This window comes from Schistocerca serialis, chromosome 1 (genome assembly GCF_023864345.2).
Source record: "Schistocerca serialis cubense isolate TAMUIC-IGC-003099 chromosome 1, iqSchSeri2.2, whole genome shotgun sequence".
In the NCBI taxonomy this organism is placed as follows: Eukaryota; Metazoa; Arthropoda; class Insecta; order Orthoptera; family Acrididae; genus Schistocerca; species Schistocerca serialis.
This window is the reverse complement of record NC_064638.1, coordinates 1173967952-1173992844: the sequence shown is the minus strand read 5'-3', so window position 1 is coordinate 1173992844 and position 24893 is coordinate 1173967952. Positions and strand designations below refer to the sequence as shown.

General features: G+C 40.7%; 1 protein-coding gene across 3 annotated transcripts in view; it reads right to left on the bottom strand.

The window, feature by feature from the left end:
• The window catches only part of LOC126418610 (sorting nexin-29), a 197460-nt gene that overhangs the window by 41845 nt on the left and 130722 nt on the right, over positions 1–24893 (bottom strand). For all 3 annotated transcript variants that reach the window (XM_050085457.1, XM_050085448.1, XM_050085465.1), the window contains 3 exons: positions 15766–15943; positions 5272–5547; positions 1487–1627 (listed from right to left, as the gene is read on the bottom strand). In XM_050085457.1, coding sequence (XP_049941414.1) covers positions 1487–1627; positions 5272–5547; positions 15766–15943 — 595 coding nt within the window. The remainder of the gene's footprint in view (positions 1–1486; positions 1628–5271; positions 5548–15765; positions 15944–24893) is intronic.

The window sequence follows — 24893 nt, the reverse complement described above, 5'->3', positions numbered from 1 at the left end:
GCAGCTTGGTATGGGCTTTTGTTGAAGTTTCGAGTACGTACCTTCACCAAGGAGTCAAGCAGTATATTGCTCCCTCCTACGTATATCTCACGAAGAGACCATGAGGATAAAATCAGAGACATTAGAGCCCACGCAGAGGCATACTGACAATCTTTCTTTCCACGAACAATACGAGACTAGAATAGAAGGGAGAACCGATTGAGGTACTCTAAGTACCCTCCGCCACACACCGTCAGGTGGCTCGCAGAGTATGGATGTAGCTGTAGATGTAGATGTAGATTCTTCCCCTAACGTTTAAACAGTTACTTTATGTTCAGTTCTAATTCTATGCTAAGTGCCCTGTCAGTTCTACCCGTAGGCCTAGCTTTGTCGAGCATAGACCACATGACTGAATTCCCATGAAAGGTTGAAATTTATCATTTGCAGAATTTGTAATCATTGAACACGGGAGAGAGAAGACACATATGTGCAGAAACATCTTAAACCAGAGACGCATTCAGTTCACTGGTGGGAAAATACTGGCTGCTTTTCAACAGAATAATCATTTTTGAAAGCTTCAGTACAGCCAAACGGAGAAAACATAGGTTATTTCAGAAGAAAATCGTGCTGAAGTTTTGCAAAAGCAAACATTCCAGTCAAAAAGTTCCCAGTCAGCACTTTTTTTAACAGTCAATTTCAAAGAACTGAGGCTTGCTTTGTCTTCAATCATGTAGCATTACAACCTTTTAAATTTGTACATCTACTCATTTATAATAACATACAAAAAAATTGTGAACTTTTGACAAAAACAGACAAGAATTTTGCCAAAAACAGGCGCAAATTTTGCCAGAAGTAGATGCTACAATTTTCAGTTCCTAAAAGTGACCTATGTTAATTGCAATGCATTTTTGACAAACACAGGAGCACTAAATAATTTTGGTTGCTTAAAACTTAATCATAACAATTTCTGTGAAAATTCTTCTTAAAGGTAAAAATAAAGCTCTAAGATAATCACAACCCTGAATGTATATGAATTCATGGATTTATCAAAGTATTAACACTCTTACGGCACAAATACATTTCTGTGTGTTCCTCTTTCTTTGACACCCACAGAAGAGAAGTTACATGACAGACAAAACACATTTATAAATCCATAAGTCACAAAACAAACGCTATTTCTTTACTAAACTCTCAGTTACTGCTACCACAAGAATGCCATTATAAGAAGCCAGAATTATCATGATCTGAACTGTAAATTTCTAACTACATGTAATTCAGTTACGGTAGCAACTGCAAGTCACTTTGAAACAGAGCCATATTCGTAATCTGGAAAAGTGAGTAACTATCCAATGAGTTGTTACTTTTACACTTAAATTATTTCCAGAATCTTATCCCCACACCCCCCTCCCCCTCTCCCCTGTCCTCCCTTCATAAAGAAAGATATACCAATATGGAGATATCAACCTCACCAAGGTAAATGAGGTACTGGAAGGGAGAAAAAACTTACTTTGTTTCCAAGAGTCTTCTTAGGAGGAAAATCAAAAGTAGTGAAGACAGCATCTTGTTTCTTCAACTGCTTATGGAGACTGTAGAACTGGGCATATCGCCTGTATATATTCCATTCATCATCTCTGATACGAACAAATACCTGTAATAACATACACAGTTGGAAATAGTTTTACATTGGCCTACAATAAACAGCTTCTGGTAATAAGAGACTGAAAATGTAATGCACTTTCATGATAACACAAAACATGAAATAATATGACAGTATGCCAAAGTTTTTATCGTAGACCGTAGATCTATTCACAGATAACGTGGTATCTCCTGCAGGCACTCTACTACTATTTTTCTAACTTCATTTTATTACATATATTATGATAGAATTTACCTCTGAAGTAATTTCCAAAATGTGACAGAACAAAATCTTAAACAGTTGTTAGAATAGTAAAGTTGGTTAGTCAGATCTGACTACAAAGTATTTTGTGAAGACTTCAAAGCACTACGAATAAATTTCAGGAAACAGAACCCTTTAAAGCATTGAGCACACCACTTCAAATATGTAGTCTTGCCTGGTATATGACGATACAAAGAAGCAAGTACTTTGAGGTAACTGCTACCATTCAGAGGTTTTGAGAGTGAAGGTATGGGTCAAACCCACTGACAGAATAATCAATGAATACCTTAATAGCTGTATCTTCCTTGCAACATCTGTAACTGGAGACAGTCTTGCGTCAACATTCACGTCCAATACCAACTGCTCTATTAAGTGATGTTGGATCTCCAATTACAAATACAACACTAACATCTGTACATGCCTGTTGAAGTTCAAGTTTATAGATTTTTTAATTGTTATCCAATCTGGGCCAGAACAACCTGTTACCTTGGCAGGCAATACGTCTAAGATTAAATGCCTCTACCTCCTGGGTATAATGCTGAATGTAAGTGCCATCTACCATATACTGAACCAGTGTCCCAGAGTATGAGGTCCATCAAGTTCCAACACAAATAGCAACTCATTATAAATTTGACTCTTCCTGCCTACATCTGTAAGGAAAAAAGCTAGCTACAGCACAGGAGTTGGGGACTTTTCCAGTGAATGTAACTCCGAATGAGAAGACAACTGCATGAAATGCGTGTGAATATTTGTGTACTATAACTGCTACAACAACTATTTTGATTCATTTTTAGTAAGTGTGTGTGTGTGTGTGTGTGTGTGTGTGTGTGTAAAAATGTATTTACATGGAAAGAAATAATCATAGTCATGTGGCAAATTTTATTTCAAGAAATATTAGGCAAATGGATTAATAAGTCATGGTTTTCAAAATATCAACACAAATTACTTACAGAAGAATGGAAAAGCAGACAGTGGCCGACCTTAGTGATGATCAGTTTGGGTTCTGGACAAATGTAGAAACTCGTGCGGCAATACTGACCCTACAGCTACAAAATAGTTTGGAGAAAGCATTGTATGTTTAGAGAACATTTTTGGCAATGCTGATTGTAAAACACTTTGTGGAATTCTGAAGGCAGCAGGGATAAAATACATGAAGCAAATGATTATTTAGAACATATACAGAAACCAGACTGTAAGGTGAGCAAGCAGTAGAAGAAACCGAAGATAAATTTGGGAGAGAGATCAAAGCTCAAAGAAGATTAACAAAAACTAACATTTATGGGTGACATTTGAATTCTGTCAGAGATAGCAAAGGATTTCAAAGAACAATTTAACAGTACAGATAGTGTCTTGAAAATATTTTACAAGATAAATATCGATAAAAATAAAACAATGGTCATGAAGCATACGTGACTTAGCCCGCCTGGTTGGCCGTTGTGCGGTTAAAGGCGCTGCAGTCTGGAACCGCAAGACCGCTACGGTCGCAGGTTCGAATCCTGCCTCGGGCATGGATATTTGTGATGTCCTTAGGTTAGTTAGGTTTAACTAGTTCTAAGTTCTAGGGGACTAATGACCTCGGCAGTTGAGTCCCATAGTGCTCAGAGCCATTTGAACAATTTGGTTGGCCGTGCGGTCTAACGCATGGCTCTCCGGGTGGGAAGGAGCACCTGGTCCCCGGCACGAATCTGCCAGGCGGATTTGTGTCGAGGTCCGGTGAACCGGCCAGTCAGTGGATGGTTTTTAGGCAGTTTTCCATCTGCCTCGGCAAATGCGGGCTGGTTCCCCTTTTTCTGCCTCAGTTACACTATGTTGGCAACTGCTGCATAAAGAAGTTCCACATATGCGTACACCACCATTACTCTACCGCACAAACATAGGGGTTACACTCGTCTGGTGTGAGACATTCCCTGGGGGGGGAGGCCACCAGGGGCCGAACCGCACAATAACCCTGGGTTCGGTGTGGGGCAGCGGAGGGGTGAAGTGGACTGTGGTAGTCGTCATGGGGTTGTGGATCACTGTGGCGGGGACGGAGCCTCTCTGTCGTTTCTAGGTCCCCGGTTAACATACAATACAATATATACAATAGGTGACTTACATCAGGCAAAGCCAAAGAACTTCCATTGGGCAATGGGATACAAAGTTGAACAAGAGTTTTGGTATTTGAGCGGCAAAATAACTTGCTATGGTTTAAGTAGAGAGGATGTAAAATGAACTCTTGGCGAAGTTTTTGAAACAAAAGAGAAACAGATTAACACTTAATATAAATTTGGGTGTTAGGAAGTGTTTTTTGAAAGTATTTAACTTGAGTGTAGCCTTGTATGGAGGTGAAAGGTAAACAGTAAGTAGTACATACAAAAACAGAATTGAAACTTTTGGGATGTGGTGCAACAGAAGAATGTTGAATATTAGATTGGATAAGAAATCAAAACTTACTGAGTTAAACTGGGGGGAAAATAAATTTATGGCACAGCTTTACCAAACGAAGAGATCGTCAACTGATATGGCAGATTCAGAAGCAAGTGAGGGAGACCAAGGCAGGTTCAAATCAATGTAAATTGCAGTAGATATGCAGAGAGGTTAAACAATGGAAAATCCAGCCCGTAAGCCCCTCATCAAAAATAGCCCAAGCACACATGCACGTGCGCGCGACTGCAGTCTTAGGCAACTGTAACCACACCATCTGTCATCTATTTTTGACGACGTAGTCCTTATGGGCCGAAAGCTTTATTTGTGACAGTCTTTTCATTGTGCCTATCTGTGACTCAGCATCTCCACTATGTGGTGAGTAGCAACTTTCCTTTTTGTAATAATGTTATACAGATATTATTGCACAAACTGGACTAGCACACAGCGCTGCATCGAACCACGAACCATTATTTGGGCTGACAACAACATTTTAAAGGCTTCTGCATCAATCAACCAGTAGATACTTTGGCACTAACCCAGTATTTGTGATACCAGAGGCAGAAAATAAGAATATCAACAGAAGTCATTGAATTGCAGACAGGCACAATGGGAAGACTGTTATACATTTGAACTTTCTTCCAAAAAGGCCTCTTTCTAAAGTAGAAAAAACACATATTCACACAAGCACAACAATTATTATTCCTCAACACATTCAATAATATGAACAAAAGGTCGTTCCTTATCTACACAAATGGTTTATAGAGAAATCTGCAAACTCACTTGTTGGACAGACACATCGCCATAACCAATTACAAACAAAAGCTTACAGACTACACTTCTTTTAAAACAAAAAAAAAATTACAACCATCTTTGTAACACGAAGTGTGTTATTTGTATTGATGACAGCTTCACGTATCAAATGCCAATTCCTAATCTGTTGAAATTTAGGCACTATTTAAAACTGAGGTTGTATGAAATATGCCACTGACCTGATAAACATGGTGGACATCTGAAGAACCTCCAGTGAGGAATGCGGAAGGAATCCATATATTTACAAGTGCACGTGCTGCAGCACCTAATGAGCTAACATCATAGTCTGAGGTGATAGATGCTGCATCTTCATCCGATGTATGTGCATCATCTGGCAGCGGTCCTCGCAAATCCACTAACTCCTCCCTCAGACGTCGCAATGCTGCCTCCTTTGACTGCAGCTGACGATGCAGGCGATCGTTGAATTCCATCAGCTCACCATGCATCTCTGCCACCTGCAAATGTTTAGTAAAATGCTTGTTTGTCCAGTTTCTCTAACCAGTAAGTGTTTTTTAATCACAATCAAGAATGTAATCAATTTTCACTAAAACTAGAGTGGTAGGGTTCTAGGCCTGCATATGTGACTTGTTGAAAATAAATCTTTTCTGTTCTTAGGTTAGTAGTTAAGAAGTTATGTTAATTTCTTTAAGAACTTGTAAAGTGCAATGGGACATTCTGCCCACCTGACTATCACTGATTATCTCTGGCACCCCAAGTCCCTAAAGTACACTTCGAACAGCGTTGGGAAGGCAGGAAGAACCAGGCAGCGAGTCATAGCAGACATGAGGGCATTAGGGGAGTGGGTCAGTCAGTCATTAGCTCTGTTTATGTCAAGACTTGGTGTAACTGATCAAGCCAGAGCTATGACATTGAGCTCAGCACGTTGTCATCCTGTCCGCAAGCACGGATTGGTCTGGCTTTGATATCCCATGCTGTGTGGGACTGGGAGAGAGCTGGCAACCACACTGAGTATTTCCAGGATTGTCAAATATCTGTCACATCGTGTGTTCATGGTCGGTATTCCTTATACTACGACACACCCACCTCTACTGCCTGCACTTGATGGCTTGCTAAAATATTTGTTCCAGTGTCATTATCTAGGCCAAGGAGCTGTTGTTTCAGATTATTCATACTTCTGATAGTCAAATTTGGCTGTATATATAATTGTACCTGTATTTTCAGTGTTTTCATGCGCCATCATCACATTTTAGCAAAACATCTGGCTGAGAGCCTGAGAAATTTTGGTCTCACTATGCATGTCTAAGGCCTCCAATCAGTCCCTTGCTGACCAGTCTGGTGTCGCATTTGAAGATAGCAAAATGAAAACTGAGTTTCAAATTTCACATCCAAGAATTTGTTCACACATTAGAAATATATCATCATTTGACCATGTGACAGATTACCTTGTGGATGATATATAATAAGCATATCTGACATGGAGAAACAACTGAAAGACTTGAAAACAAACAAATTACTAGGTTCGGCTGGAATCACAGTTCCATTTTACAAAGAGTACTCAGTGGCACTGGTCCCTTACCTAACTTGCATTTACCGTGAATCTCTTGCCCAGCACAAATCCCCAAGTGACTGGAAAAATGGGCAGGTGACTCCAGCATATAAGAAGTGCACAAGAAAAATATTTTCTGAATCTGTGTCGGTTATGTATCAATAAGTCACTTTCTTCAAGAGTCACTTTCTTCAAGGTATTCATAATGTTCGAGTACAGTATATGCTCCAAAATCCTACTGCAAATTGAGGTCTGTGATAAGGGTCTGAAATTCAATGGGTTACTCCTATTTCCCTTCTTGAATACTGGTGTGACCTGTGCTACTTTCCAGTCTTTAGGAACAGACCTTTCGTCAAGTGAGCAGTTGTATACAACTGCTAAGAAAGGAGCTATTGTGTCTGCATACTCCGAGAGGAACCTGATTGGTATACCATCTGGACCGGAAGACTTGCCTTTCTTAAGTGATTTAAGTTGTTTCACAACACCTAAGGTATCTACTTTTATGTCACTCATACTAACAGCTGTTCTGGTTTTGAATTCTGGAATATTTACTTCATCTTCTGTCATGAAGGAATTACAGGAAACTGTATTTAGCAACTCCGCTTTAGTGGCACCATCATCAGTGTTCTGACATGTTTTGTGTACCATGGTGGATCAGTCCCATCTCTTATTAACTGATGCAGTATGAATCTCTCTATTGCTGTCCATACTGTATCTTTAAATTTGAGCCATATCTGGTCTACACTTACATAATTAGCTTGGAAGGAATGGAGACTCTCTCTTAGGAAGGCATCAAGCGAAATTTTATCTGCTGTTTTAAACAGATATATTTTGCGTTTATTTTTAGTGGTTTTGATTGATATGGTTTTGAGCCTCGCTACAATGACCTTGTGTTCACTACTCCCTGTATCCATCATGTGCTCTCTATTACATCAGGGTTATTTGTGGCTTAAAGGTCAAGTGTGTTTTCACAACCATTTACAATTCGTGTGGGCTCATGAACTAGTTGTTCAAAGTAATTCTCAGAGAAAGCATTTAGTACAATTTCAGAAGATGTTTTCTGTCTACCACCAGCTTTGGACATGTATTTTCGCTAACAAATCAAGGGCAGACTGAAGTCTCCACCAATTATAACTGTTTGAGTGGGGTACTTATTTGTAATGAGATTCAAGTCTTCTTTGAAGCGTTCAGCTATTATATCATCTGAGTCAGGGGGTCAGTAGAAGGAGCATCCAATTATTATTTTGGTATGGCTGTTGAGTATAACCTCTACCCATAGTAATTTGCAGGAATTATTTATTTCAACTTAACTACAAGATAAACTACTACCAACAGACACAAACACACCACCACCTATTTTATTTAATCTATCATTTCTGAACACTGTTTGCGCCTCTGTAAAAATTTCGGCAGAATTTAACTCCAGCTTTAGCCAGCTTTCTGTTCCTATAATGATTTCAGCTTCAGAGCTTTCTATCAGCGCTTGAAGCTCTGGTCCTTTTCCAACACAGCTACGACGATTTACAACTACAATACTGACTGTTGCTTGGTCAACTCTCGTCATTTCTTTGCCCTGTACCCTTTAAGACTGGAGCCCTTTTTAATTTTTCCCAAGACTGTCTAACTTAAAAAACCGCCCAGTCCATGCCACAAAGCCCCTGCTACCCATGTAGCCGCCACCTGTGTGTAGTGGAACCCGAAGTCCCACCACCCTATGGCGCAAGTCGAGTAATCTGCAGCCTACATGGTCGCAGAACTGTCTGAGCCTCTGATTCAGACCCTCCACTCGGCTGTGTACCAAAAGTCCACAATTGGTCCTGTCGACGATGCAGCAGATGGTGAGCTCTGCCTTCATCTCCATATGGTGGCTAGCGGAATATCTACGTAGATACAGACATTTTGCATTTAATCTTTTATTTTATATGTTTTTGCTTTAACAGAAATTTTTCTGTATTTAATGTATATATTAAAATTGTGTTTTAGATTCACATGTCTAAATATCATGAAAGGAGACACTGCTTGTAAGATCTAAAGGTACCACCTTGCAGGGGTAAGCTTGCGATTTTCCTTACCCGAAGTGTTTGCTTAGCGTTAAGTTCCATGCTATGTGGTTTGCAAAAATTGCTACCAGATGTTATTCTGAGCATTTCTCAGGTTTTCCTGCATCACATTTTATTCTGCTTCGAGAGACAGTACCTCTGCAACTACTATGCTTTTTGATAGTATGAAAATTTAGTTAAGGATAAATTTTGAAATTTTGTCTACATTTCATCCTGGAGATTCCAGTGTTAGATTCTGAAATTTTGTGGTGGATTAAGAGCCCTTACGCTGACCGTTTCTCCAGATGGTGGCCATTAATAGTTGTTTAAATTGTTTGTTTGGTCTATGTTTTCCCTAAGTTGTGTTTGTTAACAACCCTACATAGTATTCTTAACCTTGTGGCTGGGTCTTCAGCAGTTTGTGGACGCATTATCGCCTGCCTTTGAGGTATGTTCTTGATCTGCTTATCCTGCTGATTCATATTCCTTGCTACAAGATTTTAAGTTAAGTAGTGACTGTAAAATATTCCAGAGGTAAAATAGTCCCCCATTCGGATCTCTAGGCAGGGACTACTCGAGGATGTCGTTATCAGGAGAAAGATAACTGGCGTTCTACAGATTGGAGCGTGGAATGTCAGATCCCTTAATTGGGCAGATAGGATAGATAATTTAAAAAGGGAAATGGATACGTTAAAGTTAAATATAGCAGGAATTAGTGAAGTTCGGTGGCAGGAGGAACAAGATGTGAATACAGGGTTATAAATACAAAATCAAATAGGGGTAATGCAGGAGTAGGTTTAGTAATGAATTAAAAAATAAGAGTGTGGTTAAGCTACTACAAACAGCATAGTGAACACCTTATTGTGGCCAAGATAGACATGAAGCCCACCCCTACTACAGTAGTACAAGTTTATATGCCATCTAGCTCTGCAGATGACAAAGAAATTGAAGAAATGATTGATGAGAGAAAGGAAATTATTCAGATAGTGAAGGGAGACGAAAATTTAATAGCCATGGATGACTGGATTCGATAGTAGGTAAAGGAAGAGAAGGAAACTTGAGTATGGATTGGGAGTAAGAAATGAAAGAGGAAGCCACCTGGTATAATTTTGCACAGAGCATAACTTAATCATCATTAACACTTGGTTCAAGAATCATGAAAGAAGGTTGTATATATGGAAGAAGCCTGGAGATACTAGAAGGTATCAGATAGATTATGTAATGGTAAGTCAGAGATTTACGAACCAGGTTATAAATTTTAAGACATTTCCAGGGGCAGATGTGGACTCTGACCACAATCTCTTGGTTATGAACTGTAGATTAAAACTGAAGAAATTGCAAAAAGGTAGTAATTTGAGGAGATGGAACCTCTGACAGAAACAGAGGTTGTACAGAATTTCATGGAGAGCATAAGGAAACAACTGACAAGAATGGGGGAAAGAAATACAGTAGAAGAATGGGTAGCTTTGAGTGATAAAATAGTGAAGGCAGCAGAGGGTCAGGTGGTAAAAAGACAAGGGCTAGTAGAAACCCTTGGGTAACGGAAGATATATTGAATTTAATTGATGAAAGAAGAAAATATAAAAATTCAATAAATGAAGCATGCAAAAAGGAATATAAACATTCTCAAAAATGAGATCGACAGGAAGTGAAAAATGGCTAAGCAGGGATGGCTAGAGGACAAATGTAAGGATGTAGAGGCTTATCTCACTAGGGGTAAGATAGATACTGCCTACAGGAAAATTTAAGAGACCTTTGGAGAAAAGAGAACCGCTTGTATGAATATTAAGAGCTCAGATGGAAACTCAGTTTTAAGCAAAGAAGGGAAAGCAGAAAGGTGGAAGGAGTATGTAAAGGGCGATGTACTTGAGGACAATATTATGGAAACGGAAGAAGATGTAGATGAAGATGAAATGGGAGATATGATACTGTGTGTAGAGTTTGACAGAGCACTGGAAGATCTAAGTCGAAACAAGGCCCCAGGAGTAGACTACAGCCTTGGGAGAGCCAGTCCTGACAAAACTCTAGCATCTGGTGAGCAAAATGTATGAGACAGGCGAAATACCCCCAGACTTAGAGAAAAATATAATTCCAATCCCAAAGAAAGCAGGTGTTGACAGATGTGAAAATTACCAAACTATCAATTTAATAAGTCACGGCTGCAAAATACAAATTCAAATTCTTCACCGACGAATGGAAAAACTGGTAGAAGCTGACCTTGGGGAAGATTAGGTTGGATTCTGTAGAAATATAGGAACACTTGAGGCCATACTGACCCTACGACTTATCTTAGAAGCTAGATTACGAACAGGCAAACCTACGTTTCTAGCATTTGTAGACTTAGAGAAAGCTTTTGACAATGTTCACTGGAATACTCTCTTTCAAATTCTGAAGATGGCAGGGGTAAAACACAGGGAGCAAAAGGCTATTTACAATTTGTACAGAAACCAGATGGCAGTTATAAGAGTTGAGGGGCATGAAAGGGAAGCAGTGGTTGAGAAGGGAGTGAGACAGGGCTGTAGCCTATCCCGGATGTTATTCAGTCTGTATATTGAGCAAGCAGTAAAGGAAAAAAATAAATAAATAAATAAATAAATAAATAAATAAATTCGGAGTAGGAATTAAAAATCCATGGAGAAGAAATAAAAACTTTGAGGTTCGCCGATGACATTGTAATTCTGTCAGAGACAGCAAAGGACTTGGAAGAGCAGCTGAACGGAATGGACAGCGTCTTGAAAGGAGGATATAAGATGAACATCAACAAAAGCAAAATGAGGATAATGGAATGTAGTCAAATTAAAGCGGGTGATGCTTAGAGTATTAGATTAGGAAATGAGACACTTAAAGTAGTAAAGGAGTTTTGCTATTTGGGGAGCAAACTAACTGATGATGGTCGAAGTAGAGAAGATATAAAATGCAGACTGACAATGGCAAGGAAAGGATTTCTGAAGCATTTGTTGGGTAGATCACATAACTAATATGGAGACACTGAATAGAATTGGTGAGAAGAGAAACTTGTGGCACAACTTGACTAGAAGAAGGGATTGGTTAGTAGGACATGTTCTGAGGCATCAAGGGATCACCAATTTAGTATTGGAGGGCAGTGTGGAGGGTAAAAATCGTAGAGGGAGACCAAGAGATGAATACACCAAGCAGATTCAGAAGGATGTAGGCTGCAGTACGTACTGGGAGATGAAGCAGCTTGCACAGGATAGAGTAGCACGGAGAGCTGCGTCAAACCAGCCTGAGGACTGAAGACCACAACAGTTCTAAATTCCTTTGGAATATGCTTGTTTTGTGTATTATGTGACTTCCGGGTAGTTAAGATTTTCTTAAATAAGGTGCTGCCTTCATCACCATTATCAAGTTGTGTTAATGTTTCCAAATCATTTAACCATAATTAGTATTTGAGCCTAACTTAACATTAATTTGCCTCTTGGGTGGATAACCTTAATCCATTTGTGCTGTTTTGGTACTTTATAAAATTTTCAGTAGATTTTATGCTGTTCAAAAAGATTTCGGGCTTGCAGCCAGTCGCCATAAACTTCATTGCATGATATTTCGGCTGGACAACTGCCAGACATCTTCAGGTGAGCCGAACAAGGACTGACAAAGACGTTCTCCGCTCCAGCTTATATAGTGCGCTGATAGTACTGCCGCTCATGCGTTGCAATTGCGGAGACAGAAGGGCCACACCGCCCAGCGGCAGCGCCCTCACTGGTGGAACTGCAGTACTCAGCTGCCGTCAGTATTGTCGCTGGCTGCAGCTATCTAAGTCTTCTGGTGTCTTCGTCTCGAGCAAATTTCAGAGATGACGGGATACCATGCGTTATTCAATTGGTAAACACTGTCACTGTTTATTAGATTTCCTGCAATGCATATTTCAACTGATTCTTTGATAATGGAGTCCCACAAAGTTGTTGCAGTGGCCAAAATCGAAGTTTTGTCATACTCCATTGAATGTCCGTTAGAAATACAATGTTCCGCAACTGCAGACTTACTGGGTTGCAGTAGGCGAGTGCAACGTTGATGTTCTGTACGACGCTCTTCCACTGTGCGTGTTGTCTGTCCTATATAGGCCATACCACATTGACACGGTATTTTGTAAATTCCCACCTTCTGCAGTAACAAATCATCCTTCACCGATCCCAGCAAATCCGAAATCTTAGAATGTAGACAAAAAACCACTTTCACATTAAAATGATTAAGAATCTTTGCTATCTTGAAGGAGATATTTCCGACAAAGGGAAGAAAAGCTAGGGACTTGGCTGGCGGTCGGGTTCTTCTGAAAGCTCCTCCTCAACGCAGTAATATAACTGCTGAAGAACGGGCTTCATTACGGAACCTTCGAGAAGATCCGGAAATAGTAGTGCTTAAGGCTGATAAAAGTAACTCTACCATTTTGTTAACTCGTGGGTTGTATTTGGAGATGATGTCTAGTCTACTTAGTGATACTATGTATCGGAGAATTGATCAAGATCCAACAGCACGTGTGCAACGGAAGACGTGCACTTTTGAACTCTTCCTCGCTAGCTCCAGAGACCATCAAGCAGTTAAGACCACATGGCAGCGTACCACTGAGAATGTATGGTCTTCCTAAAGTGCATAAAGAATGTCTGCCTTTACAGCCTATAGTTAGTAATATTGACGCACCCACATATGATTTAGCCAAACATCTAGCTTCTTTGTTGAGACCATTTGTTGGCAAATGTTCACACCATATACGGAACTCTGCTGATTTTATTAACAGACTGGAGGCTCTCCACTTAAGTAGTTTGGATCTTCTAGTGAGTTTTGATGTAGTTTCCCTTTTCACAAAAGTACCTCTTGCGGATTCCTTGATTTTAATTGGTCAACAGTTTGAATCGGACATTACTGCTTTGTTTCAACATGCTCTTTCCTCAACATATTTTATGTTTAACCAGGGATATTTTGAACAGTCTGACAGTGTTGCCATGGGCAGCCCTCTGTTCCTCTGGTGGCTAACTTCTTTATGGAGGATTTTGAGGAGAGAGCACTTGAATCAGCTGTCTGTAAACCAACTGTTGTTTTTTTTTTTTTTTTTTTTTTTTTTTTTTTTTTTTTTTTTTTTTTTTTTTTTTTGGAGATACGTCGATGACACTTTCACAGTGTGGCCCCACGGAGAAGAAAAGTTAATGGAGTTTTTTCATCATCTTAACTCCATCCATGAGAATATTCGATTTACTATGGAACTAGAGAAAGATGGCTGCCTTCCATTCCTGGATGTTTTGGTTAAACAGAAGAGTGACGGCACTGTGGGACATTCTGTCTATCGCAAGCCCACTCACACTGATTTGTATTTGCATTATTCTAGTTGCCATCACCCATCACAGACCATGAGTGTGCTTAAAACCCTTGTACACAGGGCGCACACAGTGTCGGATGCAGAGAATTTGCCTAAGGAACTGGCACATTTGAGGACAGTGTTCAGAGACAATGGGTACTCGACCCGGCAAATAACAGAGCCTTCTCAACTAGAGCCAGGAACCGGGAAGTGGATAAAGAGGAGGACGCGCCAGCCAAGTCCCCAGCTTTTCTTTCCTTTGTCAGAAATATCTCCTTCAAGATAGCAAGGATTCTTAATCATTTTAATGTGAAAGTGGTTTTTCGTCCGCCTTCTAGGATTTCGGATTTGCTGGGATCGGTGAAGGATGATTTGTTACTGGGGAAGGCGGGAATTTACAAACTACCATGTCAATGTGGTATGGCCTATATAGGACAGACAACACACACAGTGGAAGAGCGTTGTACAGAACATCAATGTTGCACTCGCCTACTGCAACCCAGTAAGTCTGCAGTTGCGGAACATTGTATTTCTAACGGACATTCAATGGAGTACGACAAAACTCCGATATTGGCCATTGCAACAACGTTTTGGGACTCCATTATCAAAGAATCAGTTGAAATACGCATTGCGGGAAATCAAATGAACAGTGACAGTGGTTACCAATTGAATAACGGATGGAATCCTTCCATCTCCGAAATTTGCTCGAGATGAAGATGCCAGAAGACTTAGATAGTTGCAGCCAGCGACAATACTGACGGCAGCTGAGTACTGCAGTTCCACCAGCGAGGACGGTGTGGCCCTTCTGTCTCCGCAATTGCAACGCATGCGCGGCAGTACTATCAGCACACTATATAAGCTGAAGTGGAGAATGTCTTCGTCAGTCGTCGTTCGGCTCACCTGACGATATCTGGCAGTTGTCCAGCCGAAATATTGTGCAATGAAGTTTACGACCGGCCGCAAGCCTGAAATCTTTTCGAACAGTTGATTCACCGGGAAAATTTCAAATTTTACAGATTTTATGCTGATTTATAACAGTGTATTTGCACCCATGTGCGTTAAGGGCCTGTTTCTTTTAAAAAAATAAAATAAATAAATAAATAAAAAATAAAAATAAAAAAAAAGGTCAGTTTCCCGAAAATCCTTTTAAGGCTTCGTCACCATTTCTTAAATTATCTTATGATTTTTTTAGCTGTTACACTTTGAGCACTTTCTGTTTTATAAGGAAAGAGATTAAAAAACCTTTTTATACAGTTTAATATTTATTCTGGCATTGAGTTTTGTGGCTTGTTAAAGCATATTACTGGTGTAAGCAACTAATTAATTTTACTGTGTCACCCATCATTATGTATGGTTATTTTATCAATTTACTCATGCTGTAATGTGGTGCTTTAATAAATCTAAACAATCAAACAACAAATGACACTGCTATTCTGGGGTCACCCTTCCGTGCTTTCCTTGTTCTATGCCATGCCGTGCTTAGCGATTTCACAGTCAGTGGTTTTCCAGAAGTTTGGAATTCACATAATTCATGACCAGAGAATTCTGCTCTTAAATGTATGTCTTTAAAGCTGTCAAATTTTAACAAACTAAGTTACACCTGACGAAACATAATATGCAAGAGATAAGTGTGACTTAATTGTGAAAAAGATTACTGTCACTGCTGATCTTGATTGGCATCTTTCCTTGTTCACCAAGTTATCGCTGTAACATTAATTTTAACCAACTGCCACTGTATTTGTCACATTCTAAATTTGCTGCAAATTCTAATTACATTTTATTGAGAGATATATGGTACATAACACTTGCAATAATAATGCACCTGTATAAGTTTCTTCTCATACTCCTGAGCTTCATGATGGTAGTCAGCTGGATCAACAGGCCGAGACTGCTGCCCTTCAAGACTTGCAAGTGCTTCATATGCTTGCATGCCATCCCGTTTCAGCATTTGCACTGCACCAACATATTTGCGGAGCTGGTGTTTTAGGAGTTCATTCTCCCTGAAAAAAATAGGAATTGCTCTCTCTGTACTAAAAATTTGAATACACAACATTTTGTTGGAACAGAATTTTTATGCTATGAAATTAAAATGTAAAAAACATTACTGCAATAACTATTTTGTCGAAAACTGCCATTTTGCAACCGTGGCTTTATTCAAAATGTAAAGTCAATCCTTTCATAGAAGAAGACAGAACCAGCCCCTACTGAGATTGCTATTTATTTACACAAATAGTACCACAACCAGTTTCAAACCATGCAAGTTCTTCTTCAGACAACTGTTCACGTCAAGATGCACATTTGGTGAAGTTTACATAAGGTTTTAGCTCCTTATTCCCCTTGTGGTGAAAGGTTCATCACATTCTTCGATAGTAAAGGATTAGTTCACCATGAGGATGTTCTTCCAGATCAAACAGTGAACCAGACTTTACCTTGAAGTCTTGAAACATATGCGACAAGCAATTCGATGCTGGCACCCTGATTTGTGACATTTTCAGGACTTGTTCTTACTATAATAATAATTCAAGACCCCATAGTGCGCTTTATCTGTTACCGAGTATCTGGCTGGACATTCTGCTATTGCCATCCCACACCTGTTATATTCGCCCAACCTGCTGCCTTGCAATTTTTTCTTGTTTCTACGAGTGAAAAGGTGACAAAGGAAATCATCAAGCATTGCAGACATCCAACAGGTTGTGACAAATGAGCTTACAAGCATCGCAGTTGAAAATTTCCCTGCGTGCTTCCAAGAGCTCCAGAAACGTTGGCAACTGTGTATAGACAGCCAAGAGGACTATTTCAGAAGGAGCTGGGATCATTATGTGGTCTATTTTTTTTTTTTTTTTTTTTTAAAAAACAAACCTTTCTTAGAACTTTTCTGACAAAGGGAGTATTTACAGATAGCCACTTATTTTTTAAAGTGAACTTTAAGTATCGGTTCATTCTTTGCCATGCAAACATTTTCAAGACACTTCCGGAGAAACAGAATCACATTGAATAATTAATATTCATAATAGGGATATCAACAAGTCATTGGCACAGGGCGTGATTCATAACTGTCTTTGGCCTTTGTTCTGCCAACTCAATACTGACATTCTTGAAAGGCTCAATCATGCTGTTTCTGTTCCAGCATATCGACAAGCACCGGCACGAAGATGAAGACCACAAGAGCAACAAAGGTGGTGAGAAGACATCATCTTATTTGTAGTAAAAACTATTAATGTGATTTGCTTGAATTGTTGCGAGAACGCAGTATCCTTTAGGCACCCTACAAGAGGCGAGTGGGCAAGATCCTGGTTTCGCTAGTGGTAACAGACAAGGTTTGAAGTTTTCCATCAATGTAATAAATAATAACAATAATAATATAAAATGAGATGCATACTAAAAGGTATTTTCTTATCAGACTGAATGCTGAAAGGCCCTGTCAGTCATATTATATTTATAATTTTTGAAAACAAAGATTTCATTTAAGGAGACAGTTGCTGCCCTACATCTGCTTGTGAGCTGTTAAAATACATGTGGATCACACCTGAAAGTACCATGTTCATGCGTTGTCACACTGCATATAAAACAAAAAATCGTGGAGTTATACACATGAAACTAAGTGTATGTTTCTTTCTCTACTCTTTGTGCCAGATGCATGCATCCACTATAAGACAATATTTACTTTTGAAAACCATAAAATACGAAAGGACTAACAATAATATTTCAATTGGTTATTTGTAAAATTTAAAATTTTAGTAAATCAATAAAACCATATTTAGGAACAGAGTAAGTTTTTACTATGAGTGAGACAAAGGAGCAATCCTTATAGTACACACTTTCAACAGCTGTTGGCATTGCACTCCTGGCTTCTAGATGTTTACATCACTGCCTGTAAGTTTAGAAGAGATGACAATGGAATGGACGACAAGGGTTGCATTCTACTGTAGCTTGCTGGTGCTCTTTTTACAACTGTGAGGTGTGTGTATATTTTCTTGGCAGATGCTAGCAAGTGCTGGGATATCCTGGACAGTAAGCGGAGCACTCAGTCGCAGGGCAGCCTCAGCATCAGCTGAAGCATATACACAAGATGCAATGACTCAAAACTTAATAACTGCACTGTAAATATTAAAATATGCATCTGTTGCAAACTTATTCTGCCCATTGAGGAATTTGTCTGGTTTCTTCTGTTTTGTAATGTAAATCTTCAGTGCTTTTAAAACATCTAACCATTTTTTTTTTCCAACTCTATGTAAAATTCGTAGTTGCTCCTCAATGCTACCAATAATATGTCCCTCCCTTCACAAATACAAGCCTAATGCCGTCTTACTGCTAACATAAGTGTGCTCTTTACAGATCAAATCAAAGAACCTGTGTGACTAGCTGATATAGACTTTTTCACAGTCATAGCGTGGTATTTTGTAGACCCCAGATTCCCCTATTTATTACTATTATGTGGCAAGTTATGATGATTCACGTTTTTGTATTATTTGATGTGAATGTGATTTTAAACTCCATTTCTCCTGAATAAGTGCCAATTCTATCTGATGTTTCGCCTATGATTTCACAGAGCGTACTTGAACTTAACAGATAATGTTCGTACATGTAGTTCATTTATCTTCTTTACATTCTTTTTAATATTGTTGACATAGTGGATGATTGGAATGGGCATTGCTAATTATGTCTGTACATGCTAGCTTCCTAAACATCTGAAACACATGTCAACAATATTATGAAAAGGTCAGATTGCTGCTCACCATAAAGCTGGCACACTGAGTTGCAGGCAGTTGCCATGAAAAGGCTGTTACACATTGAGCTTTTGGGCAAATCCTCCTTCAGACACGAAAGAGAAGAAAGAAAAACAAACACACACACACACACACACACACACACACACACACACACACACTCCGACCGCTCTGGCCAGAATGGCCTGAGATAGTGGTCATGTGTGCATGAGGTGTGCCACCTTGTGTGAATGTGTGTGTCTTTTCCTTTCTTTTCTGAAGAAGTCTTTGGCCAAACGATCAGTCAACAAGTTTTTTCATTGTGCCCCTGTCTGCAAATTGATGTGTCACCTTTACCATTTCCCATAGCAACTCCATCAACTTGTGTGTAACATTTACTGTTAAACAAAAAATTGTCATTCGGCAGAACAAACTTTAATATTTCTATCAGTTCTACAACTGCTGCTTGGCCTAGGTATTTACTACATAGCAGATTTATTTTTATAATATCTAAGGCTTTGTCAATAGGAACATTTGTATAAGGTTTCTCAATATACGATGATGTGAAAGGAGCACAATCTGGTATCTCAGTATCTTATTTCCTGGACTAAGGCCACACAGTTTTTAATATCACAGTATTGTTCATGAACAAATTTCACTTTCAATATTTTGTTGGGCTCCCTATTAATTTTATATGTAAGGCAGTCTTTGGTATTAACAACTGGCGTGATTAATCTCTCTTTTTACACAGTTTAATTTCCCTCAGGACAGATGTACAGGCAATCATAATCTTCACATAACTTATCTGAAAACAGAAAAATCAAATTATCTATCTTCTGCTTTAGCTTTTTCTGGAATCTCTTGGTCGCGTCCTTTTTTTCTTCTATAATGTTATTCTTCTTAATGAATTTGTAACCATTATTGTGAACTAACACAGCTATGTTCCCCTTGCCTGCCCTAATAACAAGAACTTTAAGATTATATTTAGTTTTGGAATAACTTTATCCTCAGTGACTTCTTTTTGTGAAAGATTTAGCGGCCTTTCTAAGAACTTTTTGCTTTTGGCCACTGTTGTTAACTGTTCACATCTACTCAAATTTACCACCTCACCTGCCATTTTAACCTCAGCTACCATATTTTTAACTGTAAATCTGTCTTGCATTTTCCTTATACTGTAAACGTTTCATAAACATAGGCTTCAGCGGCCGTTGTCACAGTCAATGAAGTTCTTAACATTTTGGTGACTATTGCAAGCTGCCTTCCTCAGGTGTATTGCTAACTAACTAATAGTAATACACCCTGAGAAAGGCGTCTTGCAATAGTCGTCTTGCGATAGTCGCCAATACGTCGGAATTTTATAGTTGACAATGCGGTGTCAAACCCAGAAGAATTTTATTGACTTGTAAACCTTTGTTTAAAAACGTGTCCTTTGCCACTGTTTAACATTGTAGTAGAAAAATTTTCAACATGTTTAAAGTATTTGTGGACTTCATGCTCTTTACTTTTTTGCTGCCTGTTCCTGTTAGAATTTAAATTTTTAAATTTATTTTGAAGTCCCCTTTTAACTAAAACTAGTCCCTGATGGATGTGATCCTAAATCATCATCCACACTGTCAGAAAACTGTGCTGGTAAAATTATACAACTTTGCGGTAGATGCCCCCTCATTTTTTCACTTGTGTACAATCCACACGTATTTTAATAGCACTTTACCTAGCTTACAATCAAAGCTTGAAAAAATATTGTTACTTGCTCAAAGGTTTTAATATATACTTCTTTTGAAACTTCCTGGCAGATTAAAACTGTGTGCCCGACAGACTCGAACTCGGGACCTTTGCCTTTCGCGGGCAAGTGCTCTAACAACTGAGCTACCGAAGCACGACTCATGCTCAGTACCCACAGCTTTACTTCTGCCAGTATCTCGTCTCCTACCTTCCAAACTGCAAGGTTCGCAGGAGAACTTCTGTAAAGTTTGGAAGGTAGAAGACGAGATACTGGCAGAAGTAAAGCTGTGGGTACCGGGCGTTGAGTCGTGGTTTGGTAGCTCAGTTGGTAGAGCACTTGCCCGCGAAAGCCAAAGGTCCCGAGTTCGAGTCTCGGTCGGGCACACAGTTTTAATCTGGCAGGAAGTTTCATATCAGCACACACTCCGCTGCAGAGTGAAAATCTCATTCTATACTTCTTTTCTTTGTAGCATTTGAAGATGGCCACTGTGGCCAAAACCAGCAATGACTATCACATAAAAACATGATTACGTCAAAGAATATTTTAAAAAAGCTTTATTATCTATTTGGTTATCAGTGGAATGGCTGCTAGCCCTATATTGGGGCCGTAATGTTGTAACGAAATTAAAAACATAACAGTAGGTACTAACCAGTGGGTATATCAGGAACTTCATTCAAAGGTAGTAGATGAAGATGAAAATAAAACAGTGATGTGGTTATTTGGTTTGCACGATTAAAGAATTCAGTAATGGCTGATAAGAAGTAGAGATGGACCAGAAAAGAGGATGGAGTTTATCTGGGTGGTGGCAGGTGGTGATAACTGAAGACAGGGGGAGCAGTAAAGAGAATGGGCCAGGACGTATGGATGGGTGGAGGGATGTAGTGCCTAGTAAGAAATCAGATCTAATGTTTATAGGGGAAAATGCACGTTTAAGAGTCTAATAATAAAATGACTGTACTCTCATTTGTGTGTTAGTATTGACTAAAGACGAGGGATAGTAGATATCCTTGGGTAACAGAAGTGTGATATACTTGAGGGTAATATTATGGAAATGGAAGAGGACGTAGATGAAGATTAAATGGGAGATATGATACTGCGTAATGAGGGTTACTTTTTTTTTGGGGGGGGGGGGGGGTCGGGGGGGGGGGCACAGCTACAATGGTCATTAGCGCCCAGACTAAGTTAGGAATGCACTGTGAGGCACAAGGTTAAAATAGCAACTAAAAGGGACAACACTATAAAAGACATATTAACAGGCAAGGGATTAAAAGAAAACAGCATAATAAAATGCCCTCCCAATTTGTAACCGGGCCAAAACGACCTCCTCCCACCGAGAAGGGCGTGAAGAGGTCGTCCAAGCTGTGGGAAGAGGTTTCAAGGCCCGAAGCTTGTTGTCCGTAAGTGTAGCCCAATCGGCATGCCACAGCGATAAAATGCGCTGACAAATGACCCTGCTACAATCAGATGAAGGCATACACCAAGAAGCTGTCCGAGGCTGGAGAACTGCAGCCTTGGCCACGGCATCTGCAGCTTCGTTCCCAGGGATACCGACATGGCCAGGAACCCACGTAAAGGTAACAGGAGAACCATCGTCCGCCAGCTGCTGAAGAGAGCGTTGGATCCAGTGCACGAAAGGGTGAACCGGGTACAGATCACTGAGGCTCTGGATGGCGCTCAGGGAATCAGAGCAGATGACATAAGCAGAATGTCGGTGGCAGCGGATGTAAAGAACAGCCTGGTAGAGGGCAAATAGCTAAGCTGTGAAGACTGAATGGCCATGGAGCCGGTATTTGAAACTGTGTGCCCCAACAATAAAAGAACACCTGACACTATCATTGGTCTTAGAGCCATCTGTATAAATGAAGATCATATTAATGAACTTCGGACGAAGTTCGACAAACCGGGATCGGTATACCGAAGCTGGGTAACCTCCTTTGGGAGCGAGCTGAGGTCAAGGTGAACGTGAACCTGAGCTTGGAGCCAAGGTGGCATTTGGCTCTCACCCACTCAAAAGGTTGCAGGGAGTGAAAATTAAGGTGCTGAATGAGGCGATGAAAGCGAACTCCAGGGGGTAGCAGGGGAGATACATATAACCCGTATTGATGGTCGAGACAGTCGTCAAAAGAGGAACGATAAGATGGGTGGTCGGGCATTGACAATAGCCGACAGGCATACCAACAAAGCAGTACATCACGCCGGTAGGTTAGTGGCAATTCACTGGCTTCAGCACGAAGACTTTCGACAGGACTAGTATAGAACGCTCCGATCGCAAGACGTAACACCCGATGGTGTATAGAGTTGAGACGGCGTAAGATGGACGGCCGTGCAGAGGAGTATATGAGGCTCCCATAATCCAGCTTTCAGCAAACGATCGACCGATATAGGCGAAGTAGGACGGTTCGATCCGCACCCCACAGGGTACTGCTGAGAACACGGAGGACATTTAGAGAACGGGTACAACGGGCAGCCAAATATGACACATGTGGAGACCAGCTGAGTTTCCTGTCAAATGTAAGACCTAAAAATTTTGTTGTCTCCACGAATGTGAGAGCAACGGGACCGAGATCTAAGGACGGTGGGAGAAACTCTTTGTAGCGCCAGAAGTTAATACAGACCGTCTTCTCGGCAGAAAAACTGAAGCCATTGGCGACACTCCAGGAGTAAAGACGGTCAAGACAACGCTGAAGACAGCACTCCAGGAAACATGTACGCTGTGCGCTGCAATAGATGGTATGATACATCAGCTGGGAGGCAATCCATTATTGGATTGATGGCTATGGCGAAGAGAGCAACACTCAAAACTGAGCCCTGTGACACCCCATTCTCCTGGCGAAAGATGTTGGACAGGACAGAACCCTGAACTGTCGATCCATTAAAAAGGCACGAAGAAAAAGAGGGAGGTGACCGTGAAGGCCCTAGGTATGCATGGTGTGGAGAATGCCCGCCTTCCAACAGGTGTCGTAAGCCTTCTCCAAATCAAAGAACACAGCCACGGTCGGGTGCTTCCGCAAGAAGTTATTCATAATGAAGGTCGACAAGGTAACAAGATGGTCAACGGCAGAGCGGCGCCTACGAAATCCACATTGTACATTGGTAAGTAGACGTCGAGATTCAAGCAGCCAAACCAAATGAGAGTTAACAATTCGTTCCATCACCTTACAGACACAGCTGGTAAGGGAGATCGGTCGATAACTGGAGGGCAAGTACTTGTCCCTTCCCGGCTTAGGAATCGGGACAATAGATTCGCACCAGCATGTGGGAACACGACTCTCAATCCAGATGCAATTATAAGTACGAAGAAGAAAACCTTTACCTGCAGGAGAAAGGTTCTTCAGAATCTGAATATGAATAGAATCACGCCCTGGAGCGCAGGACCGTGACCGGGTAAGTGCATTTTCGAGTTCCCGCATGGTGGATGGGGCATTATAACTTTCACGATTCGAGGAGTGGAAGTTAGGCTGCCTTGCCTCCTCTGCCTTTTTTCGGGGGAGGAAGGCAGGGTGGTAATGAGTGGAGCTCGAAACCTCTGCGAAAAAGTGGCCGAAGGCATTGGAGACATCCTCAGGGGCTACAAGGCCGTCATTCGCGACCGTCAAGCCAGAAACTGGTGAGTGGACCTTGGAGCCAGATAGCCGGCGCAGGCTACCCCAGACAACAGAAGAAGGAGTAAAACTGTTGAAGGTGCTTGTGAAAGCAGCCCAGCTGGCTTTCTTGCTTTCTTTAATAACACGACGACACTGAGCACGTAATCGTTTATAATTGATACAATTCGCCATCGTAGGGTGGCGTTTAATGGTGCGTAAAGCACGCCGACGAGCACGTAAAGCGTCTCTACATGCTGCAGTCCACAAGGGGACTGGTATGTGACGTGGAGAAGAAGTAGTGTGAGGGATGGAATATTCAGAAGCAGTGAGAATGACTTCTGTGAGGTGTGGGACCTGACTATCGAAGCTTGCCAAGGTTTGATCCTGAAAGGTCCCTGGAAGAGAAGAGCCCCCAGTCTGCTTTGGAGATGTTCCAACTAGTTGAGCATGGAGAGGTGGTATGATGCAGGAGACGGATAACACAAGGGAAGTGGTCGCTCAAATATGTATCAGAAAGTGCGTACCACTCAAACCGGTGTGCAAGTTGAGTAGTACATATAGAGAGGTCTAAATGGGAATAGGTGTGAGTTGTGTCCGAAAGAAAAGTAGGGCCACCAGTATTGAGGCAGACAAGATTGAGGTGGTTGAAAAGGTCTGCTAACAGGGAGCCTCTCGGGCAGGATGCTGGAGAGCCCCAAAGGGGATGGTGGGCATTGAAGTCTCCAGTCAATAAAAATGGTGCAGGTAGCTGAGCAATAATTTGCATCACGTCTGCCCTGGTAATGGCAGACGACGATGGAGTGTAAACGGTACAAATGGAAAATGTAAAAGTGGGGAGAGTAATTCGTACGGCAACTGCCTGCAGGTCGGTGTGCAATGTGATGGGATCGTAGTAAATATCATCCCGGACCACCAACAAAACCCATCCATGAGCTGG